The 27,592-nt window shown below is 40.2% G+C and overlaps 1 protein-coding gene across 33 annotated transcripts in view; it reads right to left on the bottom strand.

Moving 5' to 3' along the window:
- Positions 1 to 27,592, bottom strand: part of EPB41 (erythrocyte membrane protein band 4.1) — a 160,962-nt gene that overhangs the window by 26,982 nt on the left and 106,388 nt on the right. For 16 of the 33 annotated variants that reach the window (XM_044997492.1, XM_044997506.1, XM_044997491.1 and 13 more), the window contains 2 exons: positions 26,776 to 26,838; positions 23,498 to 23,677 (listed from right to left, as the gene is read on the bottom strand). In XM_044997492.1, coding sequence (XP_044853427.1) covers positions 23,498 to 23,677; positions 26,776 to 26,838 — 243 coding nt within the window. Of the gene's footprint in view, positions 1 to 20,311; positions 20,420 to 21,200; positions 21,370 to 21,752; positions 21,804 to 23,497; positions 23,678 to 26,775; positions 26,839 to 27,592 lie in introns of those variants that run through there. The other 17 variants (XM_044997519.1, XM_044997518.1, XM_044997503.1 and 14 more) reach the window with 6 other exon arrangements.

Genomic DNA, 27,592 nt, shown 5'->3' on the forward strand with positions numbered 1-27,592 from the left:
AACAAACAGCTGTCTCTCCCTGGCACCTTGAGAAATCACAAGGCTGATTCTTGACTTAAACACTCTTTGCTTAAATTAGGAAATAAAGGAGTAACTGCTGTATGGTGGATGGAGAGGTCTGCGCACAATCAGAAATTGTAGGAACAAAGATACCCATCACTGTAGTGACACTAGACTCCAAGTCCATTTCTTTTCCTTAAAATAAGACTTTAGTGGAAATGAGGGGAGGAGTGGGCACAAAACCACCATGAGCCACTGGAAGAGCATCACTGTCACTGGGAATTCAGACAGCTTGTGTTCAGCTGATTAGAACTAACATTGTGCAGCACTTTGAAACATAACTGCAGGGGTTTTGTTATTGCAGCCCCTAGGAGAGTAATTCTCACCTATTTACCACTGTGAGCTGCATATGCAGCTCTTTGTGTTATGTGGGCTGCATCCACACAATATATATAATACCTGGATGGCCCTGAGGATGTCACATGGGCTGCAGCTGTATGCTAATTGGGCTGCAAGTGGCCCGCAAATTGAGAACCACTGGTTTAGGATAACTAATACAGACATTGTTGTAAAGGACATGATGCTGTTGATAATGTTATTGAAAGAAGTCAGTCCTGTAGTCAACTGATTCAATCACCAAGAGGCTCCCAAACTGAAAGAAACCACTGGCTCACCCAGGAATTATGATGTATCCTTACTCAACATGAAGTAATCATTATTCTAGACAAACCAGATCAACTGAGGGTACGTCTACACTACCCGCCGGATTGGTGGGTAGTGATCGATCCCCAGCCGCTCTGCTGTCGACTCCTGTACTCCACTGCAGCGAGAGGCAGAAGCGGAGTCGATGCGGGAGTGGCAGCAGTCGACCCCATACCATGAGGACGCGAGGTAAGTCGACCTAAGATACGTCGACTTCAGCTACACTATTCTTGTAGCTGAAGTTGTGTATCTTAGGTCAATTCCCCCACACTGTAGACCAGGCCTGACTTGCACAAAAACTTAACATACTCCTTGTTTAGCTGAGGAATCGTGTAAGTAAGTGATAGCTTTACACTGGAAAGCCAGATAGTCAAGCTAATGCGTACTGACCACATTGTGGTTGAATACGCAATTCGGTGTATTCCAAAACAGGTTAACAACTACATATTGCAGTATGATTTGCCCAAAACTACTGAAACACATGTACCATACTTTGTTGTAATAGTAACAGTCTGCGCACAGAAACCCTTACAATACCAATCCTTTTAAAGTTACAATATACACCTCTACCCCGATATAACACGAATTCAGATATAACGCGGTAAAGCAGCGCTCCGGGGGGGCGGGGCTGCACACTCCGGTGGATCAAAGCAAATTTGATATAACGCGGTTTCACCTATAACACGGTAAGACTTTTTGGCTCCCAAGGACAGCGTTATATCAAGGTAGAGGTGTAATTAGTATTAGCAACAGTACATTGTAGAAAAGACATGTAATAAATCAATACACCTCCCTAGAAGAAAGCAAGTGTGTCTATAGCACCTGAGGTACTTTGGAAGACTGTGCCAAGCCAGAGGATTTAACTAAGGCTGGAGCTATTCTGCCTTCCATTCTGCTCGTTAGCAAGTTCTCAACTAGGTCTTCTTACATCTCTGGGAGCCCTCTAGCCAGAACTTGAAGAAAAGGAACAGTGACAGAAGAGAAGACAAGAGTTAAAACACACACAAGACAAAACTGGCACACAATCATCTGATTTCCCAAATGCCCAATGAGTACAGGAAAAATATTTAATACATAAACTCATCTCAAACTCATTCTGCAGAGGACTGGGTTCCATTTTTAATTATGGGCTGTGAACCAAAGCTAGGGTCTCTTATCCTATCCTAGAGTCACAGCATTTCTTCCACTGACAATCTAATATTAGTCTAAAAACAGGGTACAATAAGCAGCCTTACATAGTAACTACAATTTTTCCATAGTTATTAAGTTACTGTTGCATTCAGTGTCACTCAATGAGGGCAGGGGAAAAGCCCCAAATGATGGAGCTCCTTAGGTAATTCTTCTTGTTATTTAATTGGTAATTTGCATGGTTAGTTGTGGTAAATGTACACAAATAGGACATACAAATACGTGTGCATATTGCACGCACAACTGCCTATCTCGGCTTTCGGAAAATCTTGTTCCATTAAGCGTTATCATTAAGCTTCAAAAGTTACCATTAAGATGATCAGTAGACATCATCACATTGATTTGCATTCAAAAGGTTTTCTTAGCAACTTTAAATTAAAGCTTGCATTCAGCAGAAGCTGAATCTGCCATAGGGTCGAGATCAATGTATCAAGTGGGTTGGAAGTCTGACATCCCTGATTTAATGGCTCCCATTTGATGGGATAGCACAAATCTGTTTTAGGAACTATAACAGCTTTTTATTTAAGGACAAGTTAACACTTACTTTCACTTTGTTGGGATGAAACGATTGCTCAGTTCTAGATCTCTACACTGTAACGTTATGGATAAGGTAAATCACAAATTGCTACTTAAGATTTCCAAATAATTTGTGTTTCCTGTAAATTCTTTGAATTTTAACTTGGGAAACACATTCAGCGGTGACTAAAATGATACAAGGAGTACCAAGATAGATGATATGCATAAATTTATTTCTGATTGAAAATATTGCTTTTACATGTATCTACACCCTCCTTCCCCCAGGTAATGCCAATTTTGAACTACTGCCTAATATGAGGCAGTATATTGCAACTACCTTTCACATTTGGGGGAGACAATAAAAATTGTCAGTTTTTTCTGCCCATGTGTTAATCTCATTTTAAGTGCTCGTTTAGCGTGCTGTCAGCATACCAAGTGATACATGACAAAGTTTTGCAAACTAGAGGCCTGATCCTGGGTCTTCAGTAGGAGCAGCAAGTGCTCAGCACTTCTATGGAATACGCTCTGGAAGCTCAATTTGCTTCAACATCAACTGTGAGATTAAGTTGAACAGCACGAAAAAATGAAATCCCATAAAGAAAGCAAAGAGTCTACAGAAAAGACCGAGAAAACTGGAACTGTATTTAAGCTCTTACAAGAATATTTTGCAACTAAATGCAACTTTCATTGTGAGTGTATACAAAAATATCAGCACTCAGAATGAAATCTACAGTAAAGATGTATTGGTTTTCAATAAAGCAACATCCTGAAATAAACATCAACATGTAAGCAAAAAAAATTGAACCAAATTATGATAAGATCAATTGACCAGAAGTGCTTTGTTCTTCCCTTCCTGTTCCAGCAGTAAACCAAGGGAGCCTAACTAAAAACTATTTCTATCTATAAACAGATATAATTACCTATTTACACACACAGACTTTTATACACAAATATGCCTGTGCTTGTTCCTGTTTGGAAATACAGTCTACATGCAGGCGAGAATAGATCTGTTTATAAAGATAAATTGGGAATTTGGACATCTGATCTCATCAAGATGTTTTTTAATTTGCAAATGCAAAGGCACTCCTGTTTTTAGGACGATTAAAAGCCTGATTTTCAGAGCTGCTAAAGCATCTCAACTTTGACTTAAATCAGCAGACGTGGAGGGTGATTAGCAATTCTGACAAATCAACCCATTAGTTTCTAATGGCAACTTGCAATAAAAAGCTAATCAGATGTGCAACAGACTATTTTGTATAAGCCATACATAGTGTAGGACGAGTACAGGACAAGATGCATTGCCCCATTTCTTAAGAGCAAAAATGAATGCAATTAAAACAATCATCCTGAGAAACCCCAATCACAGTGCACTTGATGGTGAAAAATACTGAGGATACCGCTACATTTACTTAAAGTTACAGTGAAAAAAAATGACACTAAAACCAGCATTTCAAATACGGGATAAATTAATAACAGACCAATTATGTGGCTGATACCAAAGACCACAAGATATTTTTAGTGGTTTAACATATTACTGCTTTTTAACAGTACTTTTTAGCTGCAAAAAATATGAAAGCTGTTTCTTACCCACCCTCCCAACATTCAGCCAGTTGCTCATGCTTAACTGTCAAGTTTTCCTACTCTCTATCCTCCCTCATTCAGAGAAGTGCTTGCATAGAGCACATTTCCACAGAAATGGTGCCGACTTTCTTGTCAAAATTTTCAACTACCTCACTATATGAGAGAACTGTGGAGGGAGCGTCTACGGATTGATAAAGTAGTTTGTTAAGCCACCAAAGCTGCCAGTTACTGAATGTATCTGATAAACAATTAGGATAATGGAATAATATTAACAATGCCAACTTAAAACAAACACCTATAAACAGAATTGAATGAAATTTACAAACTAACTAGCTAATCTTCCTAATCAACTTTTTATTCAGTATAGAATTATCCGTGTCGAACACTTGCATTTGTTATTAGGTTATCCCCAAAATACAACAAGTGTACACATAAGCAAACAAGATAGATGTAAATGCCTATGAATGCACAATTAGCCATTAAATAGAAGACATTGATTTTGCAATGAACTACACTCACCAGTAATAATTCCATAGATCTACTGATGAATGTTCTCAACCTCAACAAAGCTGTCAGAAGCACTTGAGCTAAGAATATTATAAAGCAGTAAATAGATATCTTTAATTTACAACACCTTTTTACACATTATATAGCTTCCCGATTTCCCAAGACAAGGAAAGTTAAGGCTTTACAAGTAGGACAGAAAAAGCTAGCTTTTATTTATGGCCATCAGCTGTGAGGTTGTATATTTTTTATTGGTTTTTAGGTCACCAATGAAATGAGCATAATATTCTGATGATTAGCCTGTCTTGTAATTTCAAACAATATTGTACCGAAGACAGATCCAAATCCCGCAAGATGCAGTTTGAAATCAATTACCAGTGCATCAAAGGGAATTTCAGTTGCTTAGCAGTTTGAAAGATCAATACCCCAGTAATTTTATTAATAAAGCAATTTGTCAAGTTAAACTCTTCCAGAGCACACTTCCCTCTATCTTTATGGAACAACTCTGTTCTGGAAGGCCACAGCCCAGGATATAGTGTTGTGGTGTGAGAGGTTGCACATTTGCTGTTCTAGTACTCCTTCCATGGGGTATCAACTGTCTTTAGAAATGAACACTGCATTCAGAGTCAGTTTAGCAGCTGCAACTGAAAATATACTAGAAACATAGTCAGATATTAAAACTGAGGAGAAATCATTACTTTTTTACTGCTTCATTTCCCCTACTCCATCTCCAGATACTATTAAAGCCTCAGATCTGCAAGTTGCTCCACATGGGCAGAGCCTATACTCATGTAGAGCTCCAATGAAGTCAGTAAGATTCTGCACGTGTGCAGGTCCCAATCAAGCAGAGAAGCAGTGAGGATATACGAGGGTCCTTGTTCAGGGGGTGGTTGGTAGGGGAGCATCAGACCTAGTGGTCAGGGCCTAGGCCAGTGACTTGCAGAGGCAGTGACTGGTAGGAGAGCCTGGGCCCTTCCACTCCACCCAGCTCCAACACAGGGCCCTTTGAGGGCTAACAGTGATCTGACACTCAGGGGTGCTTAAAGCTGCCCTAGCAGAGCCACTTCCTACCACCACCCTGCGATTGTCCCAAGGTTGCCATCTGGGTTCAGGTGCTGTGTTCACTATAAGGCACCTTCCAGCAGTTGTGGGTAACATGGGAGCTTCCTTTTTCTAGGGACTGCAACAGCATCCTCCCCTAGTATGGCCCTCTCTCCTGGGCCAGATCAGTCCTAGGGCTTTCACCTGCTGGGGCAGTCAAAAACGAAGGGAGGGGGGGGGACATCGCACAACCCAGAGTTCATAGGAGAGGGAGAGGGGGATGTTTCCATCTCAGGCTGTCTCTGAAGTGGGTCTTCCCTTCCCTCAGGGACCTTTCAGCAGTTTAGGGAGAGATTCTGCTTGATTTTGGATAAAGAATCAACTCATAACTGAAGAACTGGTATAAAGAAAATTTACTCTAGTTAATTTATGAATGACCCTTCATGAAGGGATACGTCTGATGTACAATTTTAGTCAACTTCCAAGTAAGCCCGTTGCTGAAACAAGGCCAGATAATTTTATTGCATAAGCTTGGAGGTGGAGGGAAGAGAAGTTGGTGTGAGTGGGGGAAATAGAAGTTGGTTAGTTAGGAAAGTTAGTGCTTCCCAAACCCTGACAGATACTAATGGAATGTTGTTTTTTTTAAAAGGAGCATCAAAATTTTTTTTTGCCTGAAACCACATTTTTCCAGGTACTGTGCAATGAATTCACATGACTGATGACACCACAGAACAACTGTAATGTAAAAAAACCCAAATGTTAAAAAACATTTCAACACCGTTAGAATCACTGACCAGCAAAGTCCCGTGCAGCTTTGAGTTAGGAAAGAATGTTTCTCATGCTGGCTGCAGAACAGATGCAACTACTGTAGCTTTCCAAACTAGTTTGTTCACATTCAATGTTAGTAGCGAGTACTAAGAAATGTGTTACTTACATTTGGCACTCCATGAATTTGCTCAATGATTTTTTAAAGCTATCAGGCTGCACGAGCTTCAGTCTCAACAAATTATGATGGCTGTATTATATGGCAGTGAATATAGGGGCCTATAATGGCAACCTAGTGGGACGATGCACTGTAGTGGTACTAGTGGACCCTGCACTAGCTAGTGGTTAGCTCTAAAATAAAGCAAAAAAATGGATTAAAGATCCACTTTTTGTATAAGACTGCACGGTACCGGGTTTGGCATAAAGGACTCACCCAGACAAGAAAGAGAGCGTGTTAGTCCAAATAGGTTATAATGCAGGAATAGTTCATGTTTTGTTAACAGAATAATAGAAAGAAGGTTCAGATTTGCAACAACATTTATTAACAATAAATATTTACAAAGCAAATAATCGGAGAAAAATACAAAAAAAAAAGTGTTCCAAAAGAGAGGTTTAGTTAAAAATAATCTTATTGTAGTCCCCATGCACTGACTGTGAACTATACCATATACCACTGGTATAAAATTACAGACACTGAGTGGCACAGACACTGAGTTCATCAGAATGCACCTTCCTAATATTGGGTGCTTGTCAACAGGGGTGCTCCAGGCACCAGTGAAGCAAGCATGTGCCTGGGGCGGAGTGCTGGTCGCCGTGAGAGCAGCAGTCAGGCTGCCTTCGGCGGCATGCCTGCCGGCTTCAGCAGCAATTACACCGAAGGCGCGGGACCGGCGGACCTCCCACAGGCATGCTGCTGAATCCGCATTACCAGCGGACCGCCCGCAGGCATGCCACCGAAAGCCACCTGACTGCCATGCTTGAGGCAGCAAAATACATAGAGCCGCCCCTGCTTGTCAAAAAACATAGCTCCAGAGTCCTAATCTTTCCCACAGCCCCATAACTGAGAAACATTCCTGTACCCAATAAGTGAATGTGTATCTGTCTAGATATCCTGGGTCACCACTACTCTAAATAGAGACCAAACTGGGTTCTAAATAAACTAACCTTCCCTCCTTTCATTGAGCTTTTCTAAAAGGTATTTTTTCCTTCTATCTATTGGAATATTCCTATTGTCTATACACTGTTTTTATCCACTGTCTCTCTCTCACACACACATGCACAAATCAATTAGGCTAGTGGTGTAATTTATACAGTGAAAAGTTACCAACTCTTACATAAATTAACACACTTTATATCATTGATAATCATTGTGACAAGCTCAGAAATGTAGACTGAACAGATTCGGATTTCACTCTGGTGAGAATCAGGAGCAACTCCAGTGAAGTCACAAGGGTGTAAGAAAATCAGTCTCCCTTTTTCTCCTTGCCCTTTGATCATGTCCAAACCCCATTGCTTGCTGTTCCTCACTATATCCTTCACAAACTAAATGGGGAAACAAGGAATAAGAAGTCTGCAGAAGAATTGGTTTGGTGTATAAGTGGAGGTTACTTACCTGTAACTGGAAGTTCTATGAAATGTGTTGTTCCTATGTGTATTCCACGTGCTGGTATGAATGTGCACCATGCGCCCAGCCTGGAGATTCTCAGTAAGCAGTGTCCACACACCTGCACAATGGCTCTCCTCATGCTCCAGACCAAGGACATAAGAGGCAGTGCAGGCTGATGCCTCTCCAGTTACTCTTCTTACCATGAATCAGATAAGATCCAAAGCAGGGGGAAGGAGGGTGGGTAGTGGAATACAGCTAGGGCCACACATCTCAAAGAACTTCTAGTTACAGGGAAGTTCTCTCTATTTCTGGTCCCTATGTGTATTCTACACATGGGTGACTGATAAGCAGTACTCAGACTAGAGGAGTGTATGAGAATGCAGTCCGTAAAGATGCTTGAAGAACTGAAGTCACTACAGCCGCACATGCAGAGGAGGCCTGAAATAGCCCATAATGTTCTGTCAGTGTGTGAATGGAGCTCCAAGAAGCCACTCCGCAGTACTGGTACTTCCTGGAAAGATGCTGTGAAGGCAGCTTTTGCCTCTTGTGGAGTAGCCCCTTACCCCTTCCTGGGGAGGAATACTCACTAATTGGGAACTCTTGATGATGATGCAACCAGAAATTCATTTAGAGATTCTCTGAGAAGATACTGCTTGTCCTCATGACATTTCTGTTATAGTGACAATCTTGGTGATTTTCTGACTGGTTTGGTCCTTTGCAGGTAGACTGCAAGGGCTCATCTGACATCCAGGAAATGAAGTCTTGTCCGCAACAGAAGCACTGGGTTTTGGGAAGAAAACCAGGAAATGGAAAGATTGGTTTAGATGGAATTCAGAAAATACTTTAGGGAGGAATTTAAGAAGAAGGCAAAGGGAAACCTTTCTTCTCGTGAAAAATGGTGTATAGTAGGTCAGCCATGAGCGTTCCTCTCTCTCACTCACCCTCCTGGCCAAATTAAAGCAACTAGAATTGCAACCTTTGTCGAAAGGTGGGACATAGAGCATGTGGCCAAAGGTTCAAATGGTGGCCTGATAAGTATTGACAGGGTTAGACTGAGATGCCATTGAGGTGTAGGCTTGACCACTGGTGAGAAGGTCCTGACTAGGCCCTTTCGGAATCTAACTGTTGTTGGGTGAGTAAAAATGGAATGCTCATATACTAGGGAAGGAAGGCACTGACTGCTGTGAAATGGAACTGCAGCGAGCCAATGGAAAGACCCAAATTCTTCAAAGACTGGAGACAATCTAAAATGACTGGGATATCTTCAGATTCTGAGGAAGACTAATTGTGCCATCCCAGGCAAAGTCGTCTCTAGCTAGGTAGCATTTCCAAGTGGAGTCTTTCCTATTCCATGCAGACTCCCGGTGCTACTAAAAGATGGCAGCAGAAACAAAGTCACCAACCTGACCTTGTGGTTGGAATGATCTGCTAGGAGCCAGTTGTCCAAGTATGGGAAGAATGCATTCCCATGGCATTTCATTTGGGCTGCCATCACTGAGAATACAATCGTGAATAGCTTGGGTGCAGTTGCTAGTCCAAAGGGAAGGACTCTAAACTAGTAGTGTTCCTGACCTACCAGGATCCGAATACATTTTCTGTGGGACGGATAAATATCCACATGAAAATAGGCATTCTTCAAGTCGACAACTGTGAATCACATTCCCTTCCACAGAGAGGGGATTATTGATGCTAGTGTAACCAAGCTGAATTTTGAATAGAGATGTTCAGTTGTCAAAAGACCATTCTCTCTCTTTTTTGGGGACTAAGAACTATGGGGAATAGAACCCTCTTCCTTGATACTGAGATTATATTCCTTCTATTGCCTGTCATTAGAGAAGAGAATTAGAACATAAGAACCAAAGGTCCATCTAGCCCAGTATCCTGTCTACCGACAGTGGCCAATGCCAAGTGCCCCAGAGGGAGTGAACCTAACAGGTAATGATCAAGTGATCTCTCTCCTGCCATCCATCTCCACCCTCTGACAAACAGAGGTTAGGGACACCATTCCTTACCCATCCTGGCCAATAGCCATTAATGAACTTAACCTCCATGAATTTATCCAGTTCTCTTTTAAACGCTGTTATAGTCCTAGCCTTCACAACCTCCTCAGGTAAGGAGTTCCACAAGCTGACTGTGCGCCGTGTGAAGAAGAACTTCCTTTTATTTGTGTTAAACCTGCTGCCTATTAATTTCATTTGGTGACCCTTAGTTCTTGTATTATGGGAATAAGTAAATAACTTTTCCTTATTCACTTTCTCCACATCACTCATAATTTTATATACCTTTCATATCCCCTCTTAGTCTCCTCTTTTCCAAGCTGAAAAGTCCTAGCCTCTTTAATCTCTCCTCATATGGGACCCTCTCCAAACCCCTAATCATTTTAGTTGCCCTTTTCTGAACCTTTTCTAGTGCCAGTATACCTTTTTTGAGATGAGGCGACCACATCTGTACACAGTATTCAAGATGTGGGCGTACCATGGATTTATATAATGGCAATAAGATATTCTCCGTCTTATTCTCTATCCCTTATTTAATGATTCCTAACATCCTGTTTGCTTTTTTGACGGCTGCTGCACACTGCATGGACATCTTCAGAGAACTATCCACGATGACTCCAAGATCTTTTTCCTGATTTGTTGTAGCTAAATTAGCCCCCATTATATTGTATGTATAGTTGGGGTTATTTTTTCCAATGTGCATTACTTTACATTTATCCACATAAATCACTTTGTGGCCCAATCACTTAGTTTTGTGAGTTTTTTTTGAAGTTCTTCACAGTCTGCTTTGGTCTTAACTATCTTGAGCAGTTTATCATCATCTGCAAACGTTGCCACCTCACTTTTTACCCCTTTCTCTAGCTCATTTATGAATAAGTTTAATAGGATTGGTCCTAGGACTGACCCTTGGAGAACACCACTAGTTACCCCTCTCCATTCTGAGAATTTACCATTAATTCCTACCCTTTGTTCCCTGTCTTTTAACTAGTTCTCAATCCATGAAAGGACCTTCCCTTTTATCCCATGACAACTTAATTTACGTAAGAGCCTTTGGTGAGGGACCTTGTCAAAGGCTTTCTGGAAATCTAAGTACACTATGTCCACTGGATCCCCTTTGTCCACATGTTTGTTGACCCCTTCAAAGAACTCTAATAGATTAGTAAGACACAATTTCCCTTTACAGAAACCATGTTGACTTTTGCCCAACAATTTATGTTCTTCTATGTGTCTGACAATTTTATTCTTTACTATTGTTTCGACTAATTTGCCCAGTACCAATGTTAGACTTACTGGTCTGTAATTGCCGGGATCACCTCTAGAGCCCTTTTAAAATATTGGCATTACATTAGCTACTTTCCAGTCGTTAGGTACAGAAGCCGATTTAAAGGACAGGTTACAAACCCTAGTTAATAGTTCCGCAATTTCACATTTGAGTTCTTTCAGAACTCTTGGGTGAATGCCATCCGGTCCCGGTGACTTGTTAATGTTAAGTTTATCAATTAATTCCAAAACCTCCTCTAGTGACACTTCAGTCTGTGACAGTTCCTCAGATTTGTCACCTACAAAAACTGGCTCAGGTTTGGGAATCTCCCTAACATCCTCAGCCGTAAAGACTGAAGCAAAGAATCCATTTAGTTTCTCCGCAGTGACTATCATCTTTAAGCGCTCCTTTTGCATCTCGATCATCAAGGGGCCCCACTGGTTGTTTAGTAGGCTTCCTGCTTCTGATGTACTTAAACATTTTGTTATTACCTTTTGAGTTTTTGGCTAGCTGTTCTTCAAACTTCTTTGGCTTTTTATTATTACATTTTTACACTTTATTTGGCAGTGTTTATGCTCCTTTCTATTTACCTCACTAGGATTTGACTTCCACTTTTTAAACGAAGTCTCTTTATCTCTCACTGCTTCTTTTACATGGCTGTTAAGCCACAGTGGCTCTTTTTTAGTTCTTTTACTGTGTTTCTTAATTTGGGGTATACATTTATGTTGGGCCTCTATTATGGTGTCTTTAAAAAGCGCCCCTGCAGCTTGCAGGGATTTCACTTTAGTCACTGTACCTTTTAATTTCTGTTTAACTAACCCCTCATTTTTGCATAGTTCCCCCTTTTGAAATTAAATGCCACAGTGTTGGGCTGCTGAGATGTTCTTCCCACCACAGGAATGTTAAATGTTGTTATATTAATTAGCCTCCTGGCAGTATTGAGAGAGTGGTCCTTGGAGAGGAATCAGGAAGGAGTTTAAGCGGGGAAGGGGGAAAGAAAGAAAAATCGGATGGAATGACCATAGTGGATGATTTCTAGAACCCACTTGTGGGCGAAAAGTGTGAGACAGCCTGCAAAGATAGGGGTAGGGAAATAAGTGGTTAGCATCAATAAAGGCAAGCGGTTCTTGACAGACATCAAAAGTAGCCCTTAGGAGGAGGATGGATGTTGTGGTAGCAAAAGGGGTGGAAATTGAGGTCTTTGAACTCAGTTGCTTGTGTGGAGATTCAGCCAGATGCTGATTCTGGGATAGTTGTGGAGGGAACAGTCTTGTTCTATACACCAGCCTCTGGTGTTCTCTCTTTTAGGCCAAGGTGTAAGTTCCCAGGGAGCAGAGGGTCAGTCTAGAGTCTTTAAACATGTGCAGAGACTCAAAAGTTCTTTCAGTGAACATGTCTGACTTGTCAAATGGTAAGTTCTCAGTGGTATTCTGCACCTCCCTGGGAACCCCCAAAGAGTGAAGCCAAGACTCACGCCTCATAATTATATCAGTGGCTTGCTCTCTAGATGCTGCATCCGCTGCGGCTTGTAGGGATGTTTTTGTTACTAGCCTGCCTTCCTTAATTAAGGTTTGAAATTGGGCTCTGTCCTCTAGGGGAAAGGTTGTCCTTAAAGTCTGCCAGTCTGAAGTAGTTATTAAAATTGTATTTCACTAACAAGGCCTGACGGTTAGCGATATGGAACTGCAGGTTCATAGATGAGAATACATTTCTTTCCAAAAGTGTCAACCTCTTCAAGCCCTTGTCAGCCAAGGTGACCTTACAGTGTTGTAATCTTCTCTTTCTGTAGCTGCCTGCACAAAGTTGGGGTGCATGAAAAGAAATTCAGCTCCTTTGTCTGGGACAAAATGGCGCCTCGTCTCTTTTAAGAGTGGGAGTGTAGGAGGCTGGGGTATGCCAAATGACCCTGGCTAGTTCCATGATGGCCTCATTTACTAGGGGAGAGACTTTTCTGGGACCTGTAGGTAACAGGATGTCAAGGAGCTGATGGCTGGGTAACTTGGTCCTCTTCCAGTGGGATCTGGAGGTCATTTACTATCATCTGCAGGAGCTCCTGATACTGCCTATGGTCATCTTGCAGAGATGGTGAAGCATTTGCTTCATCCAGTGAAGAGAATGAGTTCCCTGTCAATGCCATCAGTACTTGTGGATTTGGATCACTTCCTCCTCGTACTGCAATGGATCCAATAGATGCTATGTGGAAGAGGTATGGTAGGGCTTGTGGACAGATCCAGGAATAGTCATATCTGAGAAGAGGGCATCCAAATCTCATCAAATTCCCTGTCAAGCTTCATCTGTGAGGGGATGATGGGCTGGCCAGAACATCTGATTTGTCCACGAAGGTGACTTGCTCTTGCTCCACCAGTGGGACCGTTGGTACTAGAGGGTGAACACTTCTGCCTGAGGGTTCTCATACTGTCAAAGTAGTTTCTTCCTCTAGTGAGGGAATGTCTCTCCGGAGGATCAGGCTCAAAAGGAGGGTGGACTAAGGATAAAGGAGGAAGATATCCTCCAGTGAGGTATAGGTGTCTCTGCATGTCCCGGTGTTCCGGGTTGTCCAGTGGTTGTGACCGACAGTTCCAATATGTCCCAAGATGTTGAAAGTAAAAGGACTTTAGAGAAGGGTGGGCTGGTACTGCTGAAGAGTCAGATGCAGCGCTCTTACATGGACCGGTGGATGGCGGTCTCTATGTTTAGCAGTCAGAATCAGTGACAGTACTGATGGATTTGCTTTCATGCTTTACCCTCCTGCCCGGGAATCTTAAGCACTCCTGAGCTAAGAGTGCCTTTTTCTCGCGCAAAGCCCTGGACAATGATTCCTTGGGCTTAGCAGTTCTAGGCTCCACTCATAAGCTTGTGCTCAGAGGGGCGCTGCTTGTTGGTTGACACTGGTGCATTGGGATGGGGTGAGAGGTCTCTCTGGCCTGGATCACAGTGAGATCTCATGGCCCTCTCCATAATGTGTTTCCTCAACTGAAGCTCACATGCTTCACGTGTCCGCAGGGGAAACAAACAGCAAATGCTGCTCGTTGCTTAGATATGCGTCTAACCCAGACAGTAGAGACAACACTGATGCCCATGATTCAGAGAAGGAGCAAAGATGAGAGACAATTCTTGAATCCTAAGACTCCAGGCATAGTCCCAGTGCATGAGGAGAGACTCCCAAGAAATGGAAGAAACTAAGCTAAACTATACAATATTAAACCTTTAACTATGCTAAATATTAAAACTATTTACAGGCTGATAAACTGGAGAAATCTGTGGACACACAAGAGTCTGACTCAGGCCATGCGGCAGTAAAAAGGAACTACAGAGGCATCAGCTCACACAGCCTCTTATGTCCTCAGTCTGGAGCACAAGGAGAGCAACTACGCATGTACAAGTGAACAGACTAAGAATCTCCAGACTCAGTAGTATGGTGCACATGCATACCCATGTGTGGAATACACATAGGAGCCAGCACTTGAAAATCTACTTCTGTATTCCAAGACAACATCCAATTGATAATACTCAAATTATCCTGCTATATTTTTGATATTAGTAGTGGTCAAGAGATCACTTTAAGACCTCACAGCACCTGCTGGTACCATTAACTCTTTGTGCAACACAGTACAAAGGAATGATGCTGCCTCATGAGACTGATAGCCTCTGGCACCAAATACAACTACGGAAGGTACACTGAAGCACTGTAGGTCATACAACTTGAACAGTCTATTTTAAAAATTAAAAGTGTACTAGGTAAGGATGTTACTGGTCCTCTGCTAACAGACCTCATCTGAGTGTCTCCAATTAAAATGTAAATAATACAGGTTTTTAAAAAAAATTATATCCAGTACCACTTATCTATTTTAATATATTTTATCTTCATTTAATCTGAATTTCAATAAGTCCTGAGTTAAGGAAAAAATCTCTGCGCAAATTTCAAAGTGCTAGCGTCATAGTTCATAAAAAGTCCCCAATGATGCCTGGGCCTGAAACAGACAGCCACTGGGGAACTCAAACCCACCTCCCTGCTTCAAAGTGCCAATAACTTTTAAAAGAAAATGTGGGTAAGACCAAGAGACTATTTTGCATTTCACCCCACAAGGGAGTTTAGCAACGCTAACATAATAATGAAAATAAATTAAGATTCACAGAATTTAAAATGACTTCTGTTTGAGTACATGCATTATATATACAATCAACTAATTTATTCTGGAGTTTTGAACTTCACAACCCAAAGACTACGGGGATTGAAGCCTTGAAGAGAAGTCTCTTATTTCTGCCTCTAACTGGACTGCATCCCCAATTTTACATAACCACACAGAGCACACACAAGTCTTAGCTAAACAAACTCTAGGTGTGACAGTCGAAGATATTAGAATGAAAAACGCTGGAAAATAATTAAGACTAATTCATATTAATACTGTTAGCAGCCTCTATCCATTTAGGTATTTATAAAGCACGTAGTGACCAATATCTAGGTGCTGCTGAAACATCCTGAGTTGTAATAAGTCATCAAGGATTAAGTGCAAGAATGCAGCCTTCTTCACATAAACCTAGGCAAGGTTACATTTTATGCATCCTGCTGACATGTTTACTCTCCCTTCAGAGTAGCAAATATTCACAACCTTCTCAAATATTTACTATCAGTGCAACAAATCTCAATTACACTATTGGCCAAACACAAATGATGACAATAAGATCAGCACTGCCATGAATTAATGTTTGACACTGGCATGGTAACAATTGGCCAGTAGGCTAGCTAGATGGTTTGTGGTCACTCCACTCCATCTTGTCCTCTGGAGTCAGGATAGAGTAAGATACATTCTTTCAGTATTTCTTCATGAACGCTCTGCGACATCTACCTTTACACTAAGGTATAGTGTGAAACACCTTATTCTGCACCTAAACTGCCTGACATCAGAAATTACATATCTAGTTGTAAGGTAACTCCTCCTCTTGTAGCACCTTTTAAGAACATCTCAGTTCTAGAAACAGTAAATCATACTGTTAAAGTATCTCTGCTAGCAATAGACATAAAAGGAAAAAACATCTCCTTGCAAGCTATTTAAAACTGACATTTTGTACTACATTAAGCATACAGAACTATTTATATATACACAAATGTGTATTATTCATATAATGTTTTTTTATTTCAATACTGCATCTTAAGCTGGCCTTAAGGAAAGCATAGAAAGACAATTAGCATAGCAAAGTGTATATGATGTATGTATGTAATGCAATATAGAATCACAAAAATGCAGGGCTGAAAGGGACCTTGAGATACTGAACACATATGCAAGTGAGATTTTACCATCCTTACCATAAAAGGTGGTTTTGTGGTAATACTGTGCTTAAATATGCCCTGGAAGCAAACAAAGAGGTGGGAGTCTCTCTCCAGGATAGGTCAAAACGTAGCACAGACTACTTATACATATTTTCAAGAGATACATTGCAATTTGTACTCGACAAAAACTTCAGTCTCTGATACTCTACAATTACTCTCCATCTAGAGGTCCAAGAAGCATAAGACTCTCCAGTCTAAGAGGAGGGAAGTAAAGGGTAAGACCTCATACATAATGAAGGCAAAATTTTAAGTTTCCTCCTTGATGTTCCTTTCCCTCAAAAAGCAGATCAGAAAGATGGTGGCTTACAGGAAGTGAACGTAAAGGCCAACTCTAGGATACTAGGTTAAGGCTCCATGAATTTTTAAATGTGGACAAGACCACATCCTAAGGGCGCTTGAAAGTAATGCAGTATTTACCAGGTATTTCTGTGAGAGAAAGACTTGTGTGAATGGTATAAATCTAATCTAATGTAAGACATGCACCTTCACAATTTGTTTGGACGATTAGCTAACCTCTAAAGAAAAAGATATTAATAGCTTGTTCAATTTCTTCATGTCCTGTTCAGAGATAGTAATTAAGCGCTGAGAAACATTATGTGGGGCTCTCTCAGAATCTGTCTGTAGTTCAAAGGTCTTTTACTGATAAAAACCAGTCTCATTTCAAAGTTATCTTGATAAAGAGATTGTTTTATTTAGGAAGTTCAGAGACGACCTGAGTAGAACAAAAGGATATAAACTCTTCTTATCCTAGAGCGATAGATCTCTTGAACACTACATTCAAACCTCTTTCTAGGTAAGGTCCCCAAAAAAAAATACACTTCCTAGTTCCTTTTGACAAGGCAGATATGGCTGTAGAAATCATGGCCTTGTGATGATTGATATTCATTATAGTAATTTCAGAGTATTCTCTCTCTATATATATTTTTTTTAAACAGGAGTTTCTAAAGTAGTCCTGTGAGAAGTTGATTTGCCTCAAGTCCAGCTATCTTCAATAGCACCATACTAATCTCAGGCCTATGGCTCTTTAAACACATTAAGTACTTTTTTCTGGTTATAGTGTGTTTTGGGGGCACAAGAATAGTTAACGGCTGGGAGTGAAGGCCAGGGGCAGCTCCAGACATTTCGCCACCCCAAGCTCCACCGAAGCCGCGGGACCAGCGGACCCACCGCAGGCACGCCTGCGGGAGGTCCCCCGGAGCCCTGCCTGCCGCCCTCCCGGCAACCGGCAGAGCTGCCCCCGCAGCATACCGCCCCAAGCACGCGCTTGGCGTGCTGGGGCCTGGAGCCACCCCTGGTGAAGGCACAGCTACCCCTCACTTTTGAGATGATGTGCTGTGGAGAGCAAACATTTTTTTCTAAGTAGCCTGGGATCTGAGTTTTAACATCTTGTCCTTTCCAATTCTTGTAAGCACTCATATACCAGAAGTGTTCAACACCTTGCATCTATTTCAGGTTCTCCATTTAGCTTTTGACCCACTGGTCCAAAGTTCCAGCTTCCACACCGCTCTTTCCTCCCACTTCCTCAGGGCAATCCTCCTACATTTCACAACGAGCCCTACTACTGGGGTTCTCCATTCATTTGCCTACTGAGCCTTATTCTTTAGATCCATCCAGTGCATGATTCTTTTGAAGTGGCATTTCCCCTTCGTCTGTGGCTAAACCTGTATATGCATATCAATGTTATCTTTAATTTAGTTTTAACATTTTTAAATAGTTACAAAGAAAAAAGAGTATATTATGGTTTCAGTATATACTATTTGGCATCAATACAATGTTCAAATTTGTTTTTAATAGGAAGTTTATGATTATGGTACTAAAAGGGTCTGACACTTTTCAATTAAACTGGTATTGACACACAGCAAAATCCTGAGGGCACAAATGGGAGCACTAATCTGAACTCATTACAAGTATTCAAGCAGTACTGGCCAAAACCATGAACATTCTCATGAGATTAAAAACAAAATTAATGTTTCACTCACTAACTAACTAGATTCTTCCTAGCTAAAGTTCTGAAATACTGTTCAGCGAGCCTCAATCAACGCACTTATGAGCGTAAATAGAGATGCAAATGAGATTTTAAGATTCACTATTATCCTCTTACTGGAGAACGTGTGCACAATTCCATGCACTCATTATAGATTTGTCTCCTTTCTTTTCCCAGTGCACACACGCACACGTGCACACCCACCCACACGTATACTTACACATTAACTTCCTAAAATTGTGTACATAACTCTATAAAGAAAAATATAGACACAGATTTTAGTCCCTTTCATCCAAGCGTCTTTCATTCTTTAATAGCCCCTTAGTGGGAATACTGATTGCAGGTCTCAGCAATAATATTATTTCTACACCCATACTCTACAGAATGCAAATTACAATGGGAAGAGTGGGCTGGCTCATCTCTGTCCCCTGACTATTATATACTCGGAAGCAACTGCCCACGAGAAAGAGTCCCAGCTTCCCTCTGCTTTCTGAGCCAGGTCTGCTCAGCCCAGTTGAGCATCAAATCTTGGTTCTCATATAACCGAATCATTAACAATACAGTCAAATGTAAACTCAATTATAGATCATTTGAACCAAATAATCCAGATATATACAAAAGTGCTACAAAAAAATAAGCCATATGCAAAGGTTTTGTTAAAGAAGTCAAAATAATAATTGTTTTAACACTAGAATTATGATCTGGACATACTGCTCTTTTACATGTTTTGATAAACTTAACAACAATGCTATTAGTCAACATGCAGACACAGGATGTGTACTTAACAGCACATTACTTCCATTCACATGACCATTAGTACACACACTTCAGTGAGTTCAACACAAATTGAAAGAGCATATCTACAGTGCACCAAGGGAGTCAAATTCAGAAACAGATTAATTTAACCTTACAATAAATAAGTACTGCTTTTAATGAGGGTTTTGCCCCCCAAAACAAAAGTTAGACAGTATTTTCATTCAGAGGAGAGTTCAGCTATAAAAGATACGCAGTGATGCTCGTGCAAAGACAGTAGTAAGACCTGAAAAGGATCTTCCATAAAGAGGACAGTTGAAGTAGTCTGTTCCTATGTACATACATGAATTATCCCTAAGAGAGCCACTGACACCCAAGCCTTTTTTAATTAAAGAAAAGCGATTTGTATGCTAATATTATTTTCTTAGAAAAGGAGTGGTTATGGATCAGACTCTGTACACTATTGTGAATTATCTTAAGCCTTTTGAATACATATTTGAGACTGAATTTTCCCCACCATAAACACTATAAATGTATACAAGAGCTGGGTTTAAGAATAAGAGTAACCTTCAATCAAGTCTTTTCACAAACCGCTGTGCAAGAAGTCTGAAGTGTACAGAAGCAAAACAGCCACTGTCAGCATGTCCACTTCAGTGCTAAAGACTTTCAGATAGGTACTCAATAGCTAACATGCTTTTTAAAGTTTAGTCTGTAGAACACCAAGGCTCAAATTTCAGTGTATTATTGCAGGTCTGGCAACCCATTGCCACTCCTTTAGAATTCCAAATCATACACTGTACAAGGTAAAATATTATGATAAACATAGTTGTAGAGTGTTCGTAGGACAACGAACTACAGAGATCAGAGAGCAACGCGTAGAAGATGCAGTCGACCATTCAAGGGCTGTGGTCATGAGGTTTCAATTAGGCCCCGTTTCCGATCACAGAAAGACCAACCACCACACAGTTAGTGCAAGGACCACAAAAAGGGACATCATAAAGGGAATGCGTGGAGAAGGAAAAGTACTAGAGTACAGGTGGCACTTTTTGAGTGATTTCTGCTCCTCAGGAATTGGAATAGAAACCTTTGGAAGAACGTCTTCTTTTGCTTGCTGGGGCAATGCTGTCTCAGTAGGCATCTGCTTTTTTATTTTGTCTTCATCCTGTACTAACTGAGGACGTTCCTGTGTCTGCTTTCGTGGTAGAAGATCAAGAAAGACAGATTGATGAACAAAAATGACAGATGGGAAGTGCTCAAAATGGTACTTAGGGATGTACAAAGTGTTAGGACAGGTCTTCCAGAGGCTCTGATCAATATTTTATTACTAAATTGGCAAACTGCTGTGAAGGACAAATTCTGTGGAGGCTCAATCAGGATAGAAGCACTTCAGCAATATCCTATAACTTAGTTTCTGAATATGACCATCTTCATAGAATCCACTAATCTTAGGGCCATGTTCATGAGTGTTCACAATTTCCCTTTGAGAGAAGGATAATTTAAAATCTAGTGCTTAAGTGTTCCACAATTGAAATTGTTGAGAAAAGTTAATTTTGTTGTATTACAAACAGAAATGGTAGTATAAAAATGCAGTCTTTTATAACTTCCTATACTATACTGGCCTTAAAAGTGACATTCGTTTATAAGGTCTAACACCTAGCTTTTAATGCAGATGATAAAATCTTGTTTTGAAGATTTTGCAAATGAAGATAGTATCAAAATTTCCACTTTTTTATAAATGATATTGTAGTTATGAATGCAAAATTTTCAATCCCTTAGGAATCAGGAGTATGGAACATGAATGTTTTTAGTAGTAACATTCCAAACTCTGGATTTTGTTTTACATTTTAGTGCATCTGAGTCTTCAGAATCTAAAGAATGTGAAATTATAATGAACACTGTATCATACAAATGCTTTAGCACTTGTGAAAATTGTTTGGGAAAATTTTATTGCAGTTTATTCAAGAAATGCTTTCCATTCTTTCAGTTGGCCAAGCATGATCAACCCCGGCACATCTACGAAAGAAAAAATTTGGCCCTAAGCTCTCTCAGTTGATCCAACCTCCTTTGATCAGTCTTGTGTTTTGGGACTGGTTCTTTGCACACCCCTAAGTGATGAGTATCAGGGAGAAAGTAGCTGGGGGACTGGGCAGCAAAAGAAATAAAATAAAATGCAACAGTAACATGATTATTAAAACAAAAAACAAAACGGAAAAGGAAAGGAAGACAACATAAAAAGAACAGGGTATAGTTAAACTTTCATAATTGTTTTTCTTTCCGAATACACGGTTACATCTTCATGCAGCTTTTCAACCAGCCATGCGCCGAAATAAGCAAACTGAAAGCTGCAAAAGCAGCAGTGCAAATCCTTTAAAGTGTTAGGTCAGGAAGCTGTGAGATATGAAACTACTTAATGTTGCCCCCCCGCCAAAAAAATGTTACTCAGCAGCTGCTGTTGAGTTTTTGCTTAGTGCCATTACAATAGCAAAATTCTGGTTCAGAAGCACATATCATAACAGCAGCTTTACCTCTGGCCCACCAACCCTTCTTTCAGAGGACAGGAGAGTGGCTTTCTTGACCTGGACATACACAAAGTGTGTAAAGTTCAGTTGTCTTGTAATGTAAGATATAGGACTAGCAGAAAGATAACCCCGTATAGAATGCCATGATTTTTGCAACAATAGCATAATGGTACATCAGCAAAAAGAATTATATTACATTCAAATTTATCTTCCTTATACATTTGATAATAATGTGAAGGCAAACTAAATCACTATCCATGTGCCTTTCTGCAGGTGTCTCATGTTATGATCATAAATCACCTTCACTAAAATGCCGTTCTCAGAAGGATCATGTCACAGGTGTTGGAACTTCCAGAGACAGGTATCACATAGGGCTGGCACCACCCTTAGTACAGTGTTAAAGAATTGCTAACAAACCACTGTAGTTGCGGGTTGGTAAGCACACACTATCCCCTCTGTCCCCATCTTGGGAAATACTCTTATGGGTGGAGACCCCTGTATCATCTCTGCTGGAGAGCATGTTGCAGAAAGGCTTCTTAAAATAAAATTCAGTGATCAAACTGTTAATGTGTTTAACAAATTAACTGGAAACTTCCTCCTCCTTCCCCAAGATTATTCCATGTTACAAGTTCCACACTTGCATGGTTTAAAAGTCAAGCAAAGAAAAACAGTCTCCACAGCAACTGGTGGCGGGGCAAGGGGGGCAGATCTATGGTGAAATCCTGGGCCTACTGAAACCAGTGAAAGTTTTGCCACTGATTTCAATGGAGCTAGGATTTCACTCCCTCCCTTTAAGGCAGATAACTATCATTGTTCAAGAAGTTGTAATTATTTTGATCTAGGAGCTTTAATTATGAGTTAAGTAACAGCAGTAGTAATATGACAAGGCCTATCCCAGTAAGATACTGACTACCAGTAAGGAAGAGACTAGACAGCAGACTGACTGATCTCTTGGCTTCTCCAGCTTACTTACTGACGAAAAGTAGTAAAATTCTTATGAAACTAAAGAAGAGGCCTATGAATGTGCATGAACTGCTACAAATATGGATAACACTTCCCTAAAAAGCAATTATGTTTCTACCAAGCCAGGGCCCAACCCCTTGTATACCCCTGTGCCCATGTTAGTAAGACATCCCACTGGAATATGGGTACACACAGGCAGTTCCTGATGCAAGATCAGGGCCGAGTTACATACAAAACTCTCTTAACAAGGTTCCTCTCTGGCTTATCAAGCCTTGTGATTTTTGGTTCTTAGAGGCACCATCCAAAATATTTTTTTTTCCCTCTCCATGGCTTGTGATAATATCCTTGAAGCTAAAATTTAAAATTACAATCCACATCAATTTTGACATTTTCCATTTTGGAAGATAGATTTACCCCCACCTGTATTTTGAATAAGCCAGATCCCAACATAACTATTTAAGTCTGTGCTCTTGTAATGTTGAAACTGAAAGCAAGAAAACAAAATTCTAGTGGCAACATTAACTAATGTTGCTACAAAGCCAGATAGGAAGCTCCAATATTGTTTTATACTGTATCACATAAGAACTGTGACTTAAGCTAAAATAAATGAATCCCTCAGCAACAATGTTGTTCTTAAAACCCACCAAAAAAGACATCTGAAATGTCCCCAACCAGAAATATAACATGAGCCAAGTTTAGTCCTCCACTATTTAAAGATGTTCCTTTAGCGTCAGTATTTAGTTGCTATAATATAAAATCAGTCAATACCACATTTCATAAGTACTCACTCCTTCCACTCCGGTGGGGACCTGCCCATTGACGTTAAATGTTCTGAAGGGGGAGTGAGTAGACAGGCGCTTATCCCATTCACTAGGCCGGGACTCGGGGACGGACTCCATAAAGTTCTTCTTCAGCTCACTGATGTTAGCATGATGTTTCTTTATTTCTTCTTGAGTTTTATCTAGTTCCTACGATTTAAAAAAATCAAATGAAGATGCACATAAAAAGAGGCCATCTAAAATTGCCTGTGCTGCCAGATAGCAAGCTGCACTCAAAGTTGTTGCTAATTTCCATTAGTTGTGCTCACTCTAAACATACAAAGGAATATTCTCCTTCCCTTTATTCTACCCTCGGATTGAGGGACAAATTTTAATTAAGTGGAAGATGTCTGCCCCTCTAGCAGTGAGACCTGACATTAGTCATCTTTTACTTCAGCAAAATAGATTACAGTAAAAAAACCTGGATTTTTACCTAAAGAGGATTTAAAATATCAAGGTACAAAACTAAAAGAACCCCAACAATTTGATTTCATATCCTTCACTGCATGTTTTCCTCTTTTGTTGTTCTTCCATTAACCCTGAATAGCTAAGGGAAGCTCACAGATGCTGTTAACATTCTTAAGAGTTTGTTTCTAGTTTCCACTTCTTCCACTCCCATATGAAATTATCTTTAAAAAGCAACCTCATAACCTTCTTTGCCCACACCTCATTCTTTCCAGGAACTATACCAGTGGTTTCACACTAGTGAACAAAATGTGAGATGAGAAAATTACTCCTAAAACTAACTGAGCATCTACTTCATGCCAGAGTAACCAGTGCACCCAAGCTAAAACAATATGGGTATGGAAAATGTTAACTCTCTATTCTGTGATGCCAGGTTACAGCATAAATGCACAGACTTCAACACAAGTCCACAATTCAACTATCTCATTCAAAAACAGCCTTGCCTTGCAAGTAAAAACAGAGTTTGTTTAAAACAAAGCCTTTTGAATAAAATAGGCTTAAGCTAAACAAAGACATTTCAAGACAGTGCAAAAAACAAGCAAGACAGTCATTGGCAAATTTGATTTTGCCGATTCCATTCTCTATACATTCAATTGTTTTTCAACCTACTAAGTCACTTACTTACACAAGACTAGATTGCTTGCATTTGCTTTAAATTAATACCTGTCAAAAGAGCCTACTCTGTCTGGTCACCCAGTCCCGTGACCCTACAAGCTTACCAAAGACAGACTGCCTTCAGCTAGCAGAGATAAAAGGGTGCTTCATTAATATAGCTCTCTCTTTTGGCCTATCCATGGGGAACCAAATAGTTTTAGCTTTTGTCCCACATGAAAACATGAGATGAGTGCCTGCTAGTTAGAAAAAGCATGAAAAACACTGTTGAAGACTCCATGGTAAGCTCAGAAGCTGGAATCAGCAACACATGCAGAGGAGCCCTGCCACTGACTCTGGACTGAAAAACCAGAAAGATCACTCCTCTTGTTTAGCCTGCCCCTGGTAAGAAGCACTTTGTTCACATTTGGACTTCCCCTGCCAGAATAGTATTAATGTGGAAGCTAAAGTTAGCAAGATGTATCCCACAGAAGTTTGAATTGCTTTTGTAAGCCTCTTTTAATGAACAAAGCGCTTTAATAATTACACTTTTTCCTGTTCCACCTTTTTATAAATTTATGAAGCACAGAAGTTCAAGATCTGAAGGAGTAACTGATTTCAATAAAATAAAAACATTTTCTAGAACATTTCCCACACTCAGCCAGTCTTCTGGATTTAATCTGATCTGCCAAATACATAGACTAAAAAGGAAGAAACAATAAGCAACGCAACCTTTTTGGTTGCCCATTTCTAGCTGAGGGTCTGTGAACACCTGTAACAAAAGTGTTTCGGGTGGCAGGGGAAGGCAGTAAGAGGTTGAGGAGGCTGAGGCAAAACGAAGTGCACTGGAGCACACAATACATGTGCCAGAGCCAAGTACCACACTAGCAGGAAAAAAGCATTTAAGACAAATTTTCATTGAGAATAAACAAACAATTAGCTTATGCATGGCCTAAACAAATGGTGGGTGAAATCCTTGTTGCATTCTGACTGTAGATGACTCCTGTTGACCATTTTACTGATGTCCAAAAGCTTAAAATTGTAGCCGTCAGAAACCAAAAGCCGCAAAGCTTTAAATTAATATTTTTAAAAAAAAGGCAGTTAGTACATTTCATTTTCAAAAGCAACTGCTGAGGAAACCCCTATCAGCTGCTGAAGCTGTAATCGTTAATAGAAAACACAACACACAGAAAAAGTCAGTACCAGAAGCCACAAAGTGTTTTCCATAACAATGTATAAATATATGATTGGAACGTTCCAGTCTTCGAGATCCTATTTGCGTGTGAGCCCTCTACATTTTAAGTTTCAGTATCTTAAAGCTGACTATCCAAGATCTACACCTGTGCATGAAATGACAGAAAACAACCTTGCACCCTCAGAATACAGCTGAGCAGTAGCATACTGAAGTGTATTCAATGGCACACTTCGCTAGGGATAGTAATTACATCAGACACTAGGGGACTTGCTATTGACCACTGGTTTGTTCCAATGTAAGAGACCTGTATGTTTCCTAGAACACATTAGAACAGGAAAGTGTTTAGAGAAAAATTACAGCAACAATGATGGTAAATTCTATTGGCGGTTCTCTGGAAAGCAAAAAAAGGCCCCATCTAACATTACTGTGAGCAAGCAATGGTGGCTTGAGCCCTCCTGAAGTGGCATGAGCCCTTCTGAAGAATGCTGAACAAGACTGCTGTATAGTTTATACAGCTTGCAGCTTTACTGTCAGTCTCATTTTTATGTGCTCAATTGTGATTCATCCTTGATTCCATTCCCCTCTTTTTTTCCTTGTCTCAGTCAAGGAGAGAGAGAGACACACTCTCTATATGCTTGCATCCTGTGTGATTCATGTTATTCTGAGTTACCAGTGTAGAAATTCCTATTTGTGGACTGAAGGAAAAAACCATGCAATAAAGTCACTAGGATTCTAGAAATAGATTTAACACAGGACTATCCCAATCATATATTTTTCTGGTAAGTATGACAGAATGAAAACCAAAAAAGGTAGGAGAAATGACTGCACATCATCGTGTTTATTGTTGACATGCAAAAGCATATTTTTAAAAAAAAAGGCTTCATGCAACAGCATGCAAAAACAAATTCAGCAGCAGAGGAGGAAGAAAAAGAGTTCAGCAAAGAATGCAGAAGGTCCAGGCAAACGCAACTGAAATAAGCGTCAAGTTCATACAAACCTCCAACATTAAATTGCTATGCCTGATATAAATGTTTTCACCATCTAGTTTCTTTGATCTTTTCTGTGAAAATGAAAGAAAGGGGGAACAAAAAAAAGAAAAGCACAAAAAATTAAAATGTTTTTCTTGCGGGAATCGCAAATTGGCAAATAAAAAAAGTTAAATAAATGTTTGGAGCGCAGCATTGTGCCAATATGGGATGGGCAATAGAACCACAAGAACGTGTGTAGAAACAGTCACCACCAAGAAATGGAGGACCTTGCTCATGAACAATGGAATAATGTAATGAGTTTCATTTAAAGAGACAGTTCCCAGAGTTTCATTGGCTTATTTGCATTGCTACAACAAAAGCATCCTGCTCTCAGCAAATAAGTGTTCAACATTTTCTATGGAAGACTTGCAAAGATTAAGACATTTTCAACTTCCTGATAATGAAGTGTGTATGGTGCTGCATTAAATGGTATTGTACGTGTGTTTTTTCCAATTCTTCCAAGCCTTTAAAAAGCATTTTATTAAAATGTGTACTACAATTAATATACTTGAAATACCTTCAGCGTTTTACATATCTTCCCTGTCATGTATCCCATAAAACTATAAATGGGTATGTTTTTGCATTTCCTGGAACGTTCAATGTACAACTTTCTTGTGCTTGTTACTAGCTTTATTTCAGTACAGAACTATGAAACACAATTCATATTCGAAACAGAGTATGTTTCTCACTAAGAAGTTCTTTAACAGAGATTTATTTAACAATCTCAGATTGCCACTGGGACAAAAAGCTGAATCGTTTTGAAAACAAGCAACAGATACTTGCAGA

Source organism: Mauremys mutica, chromosome 23, assembly GCF_020497125.1.
Source record: "Mauremys mutica isolate MM-2020 ecotype Southern chromosome 23, ASM2049712v1, whole genome shotgun sequence".
NCBI classification, from domain to species: Eukaryota; Metazoa; Chordata; order Testudines; family Geoemydidae; genus Mauremys; species Mauremys mutica.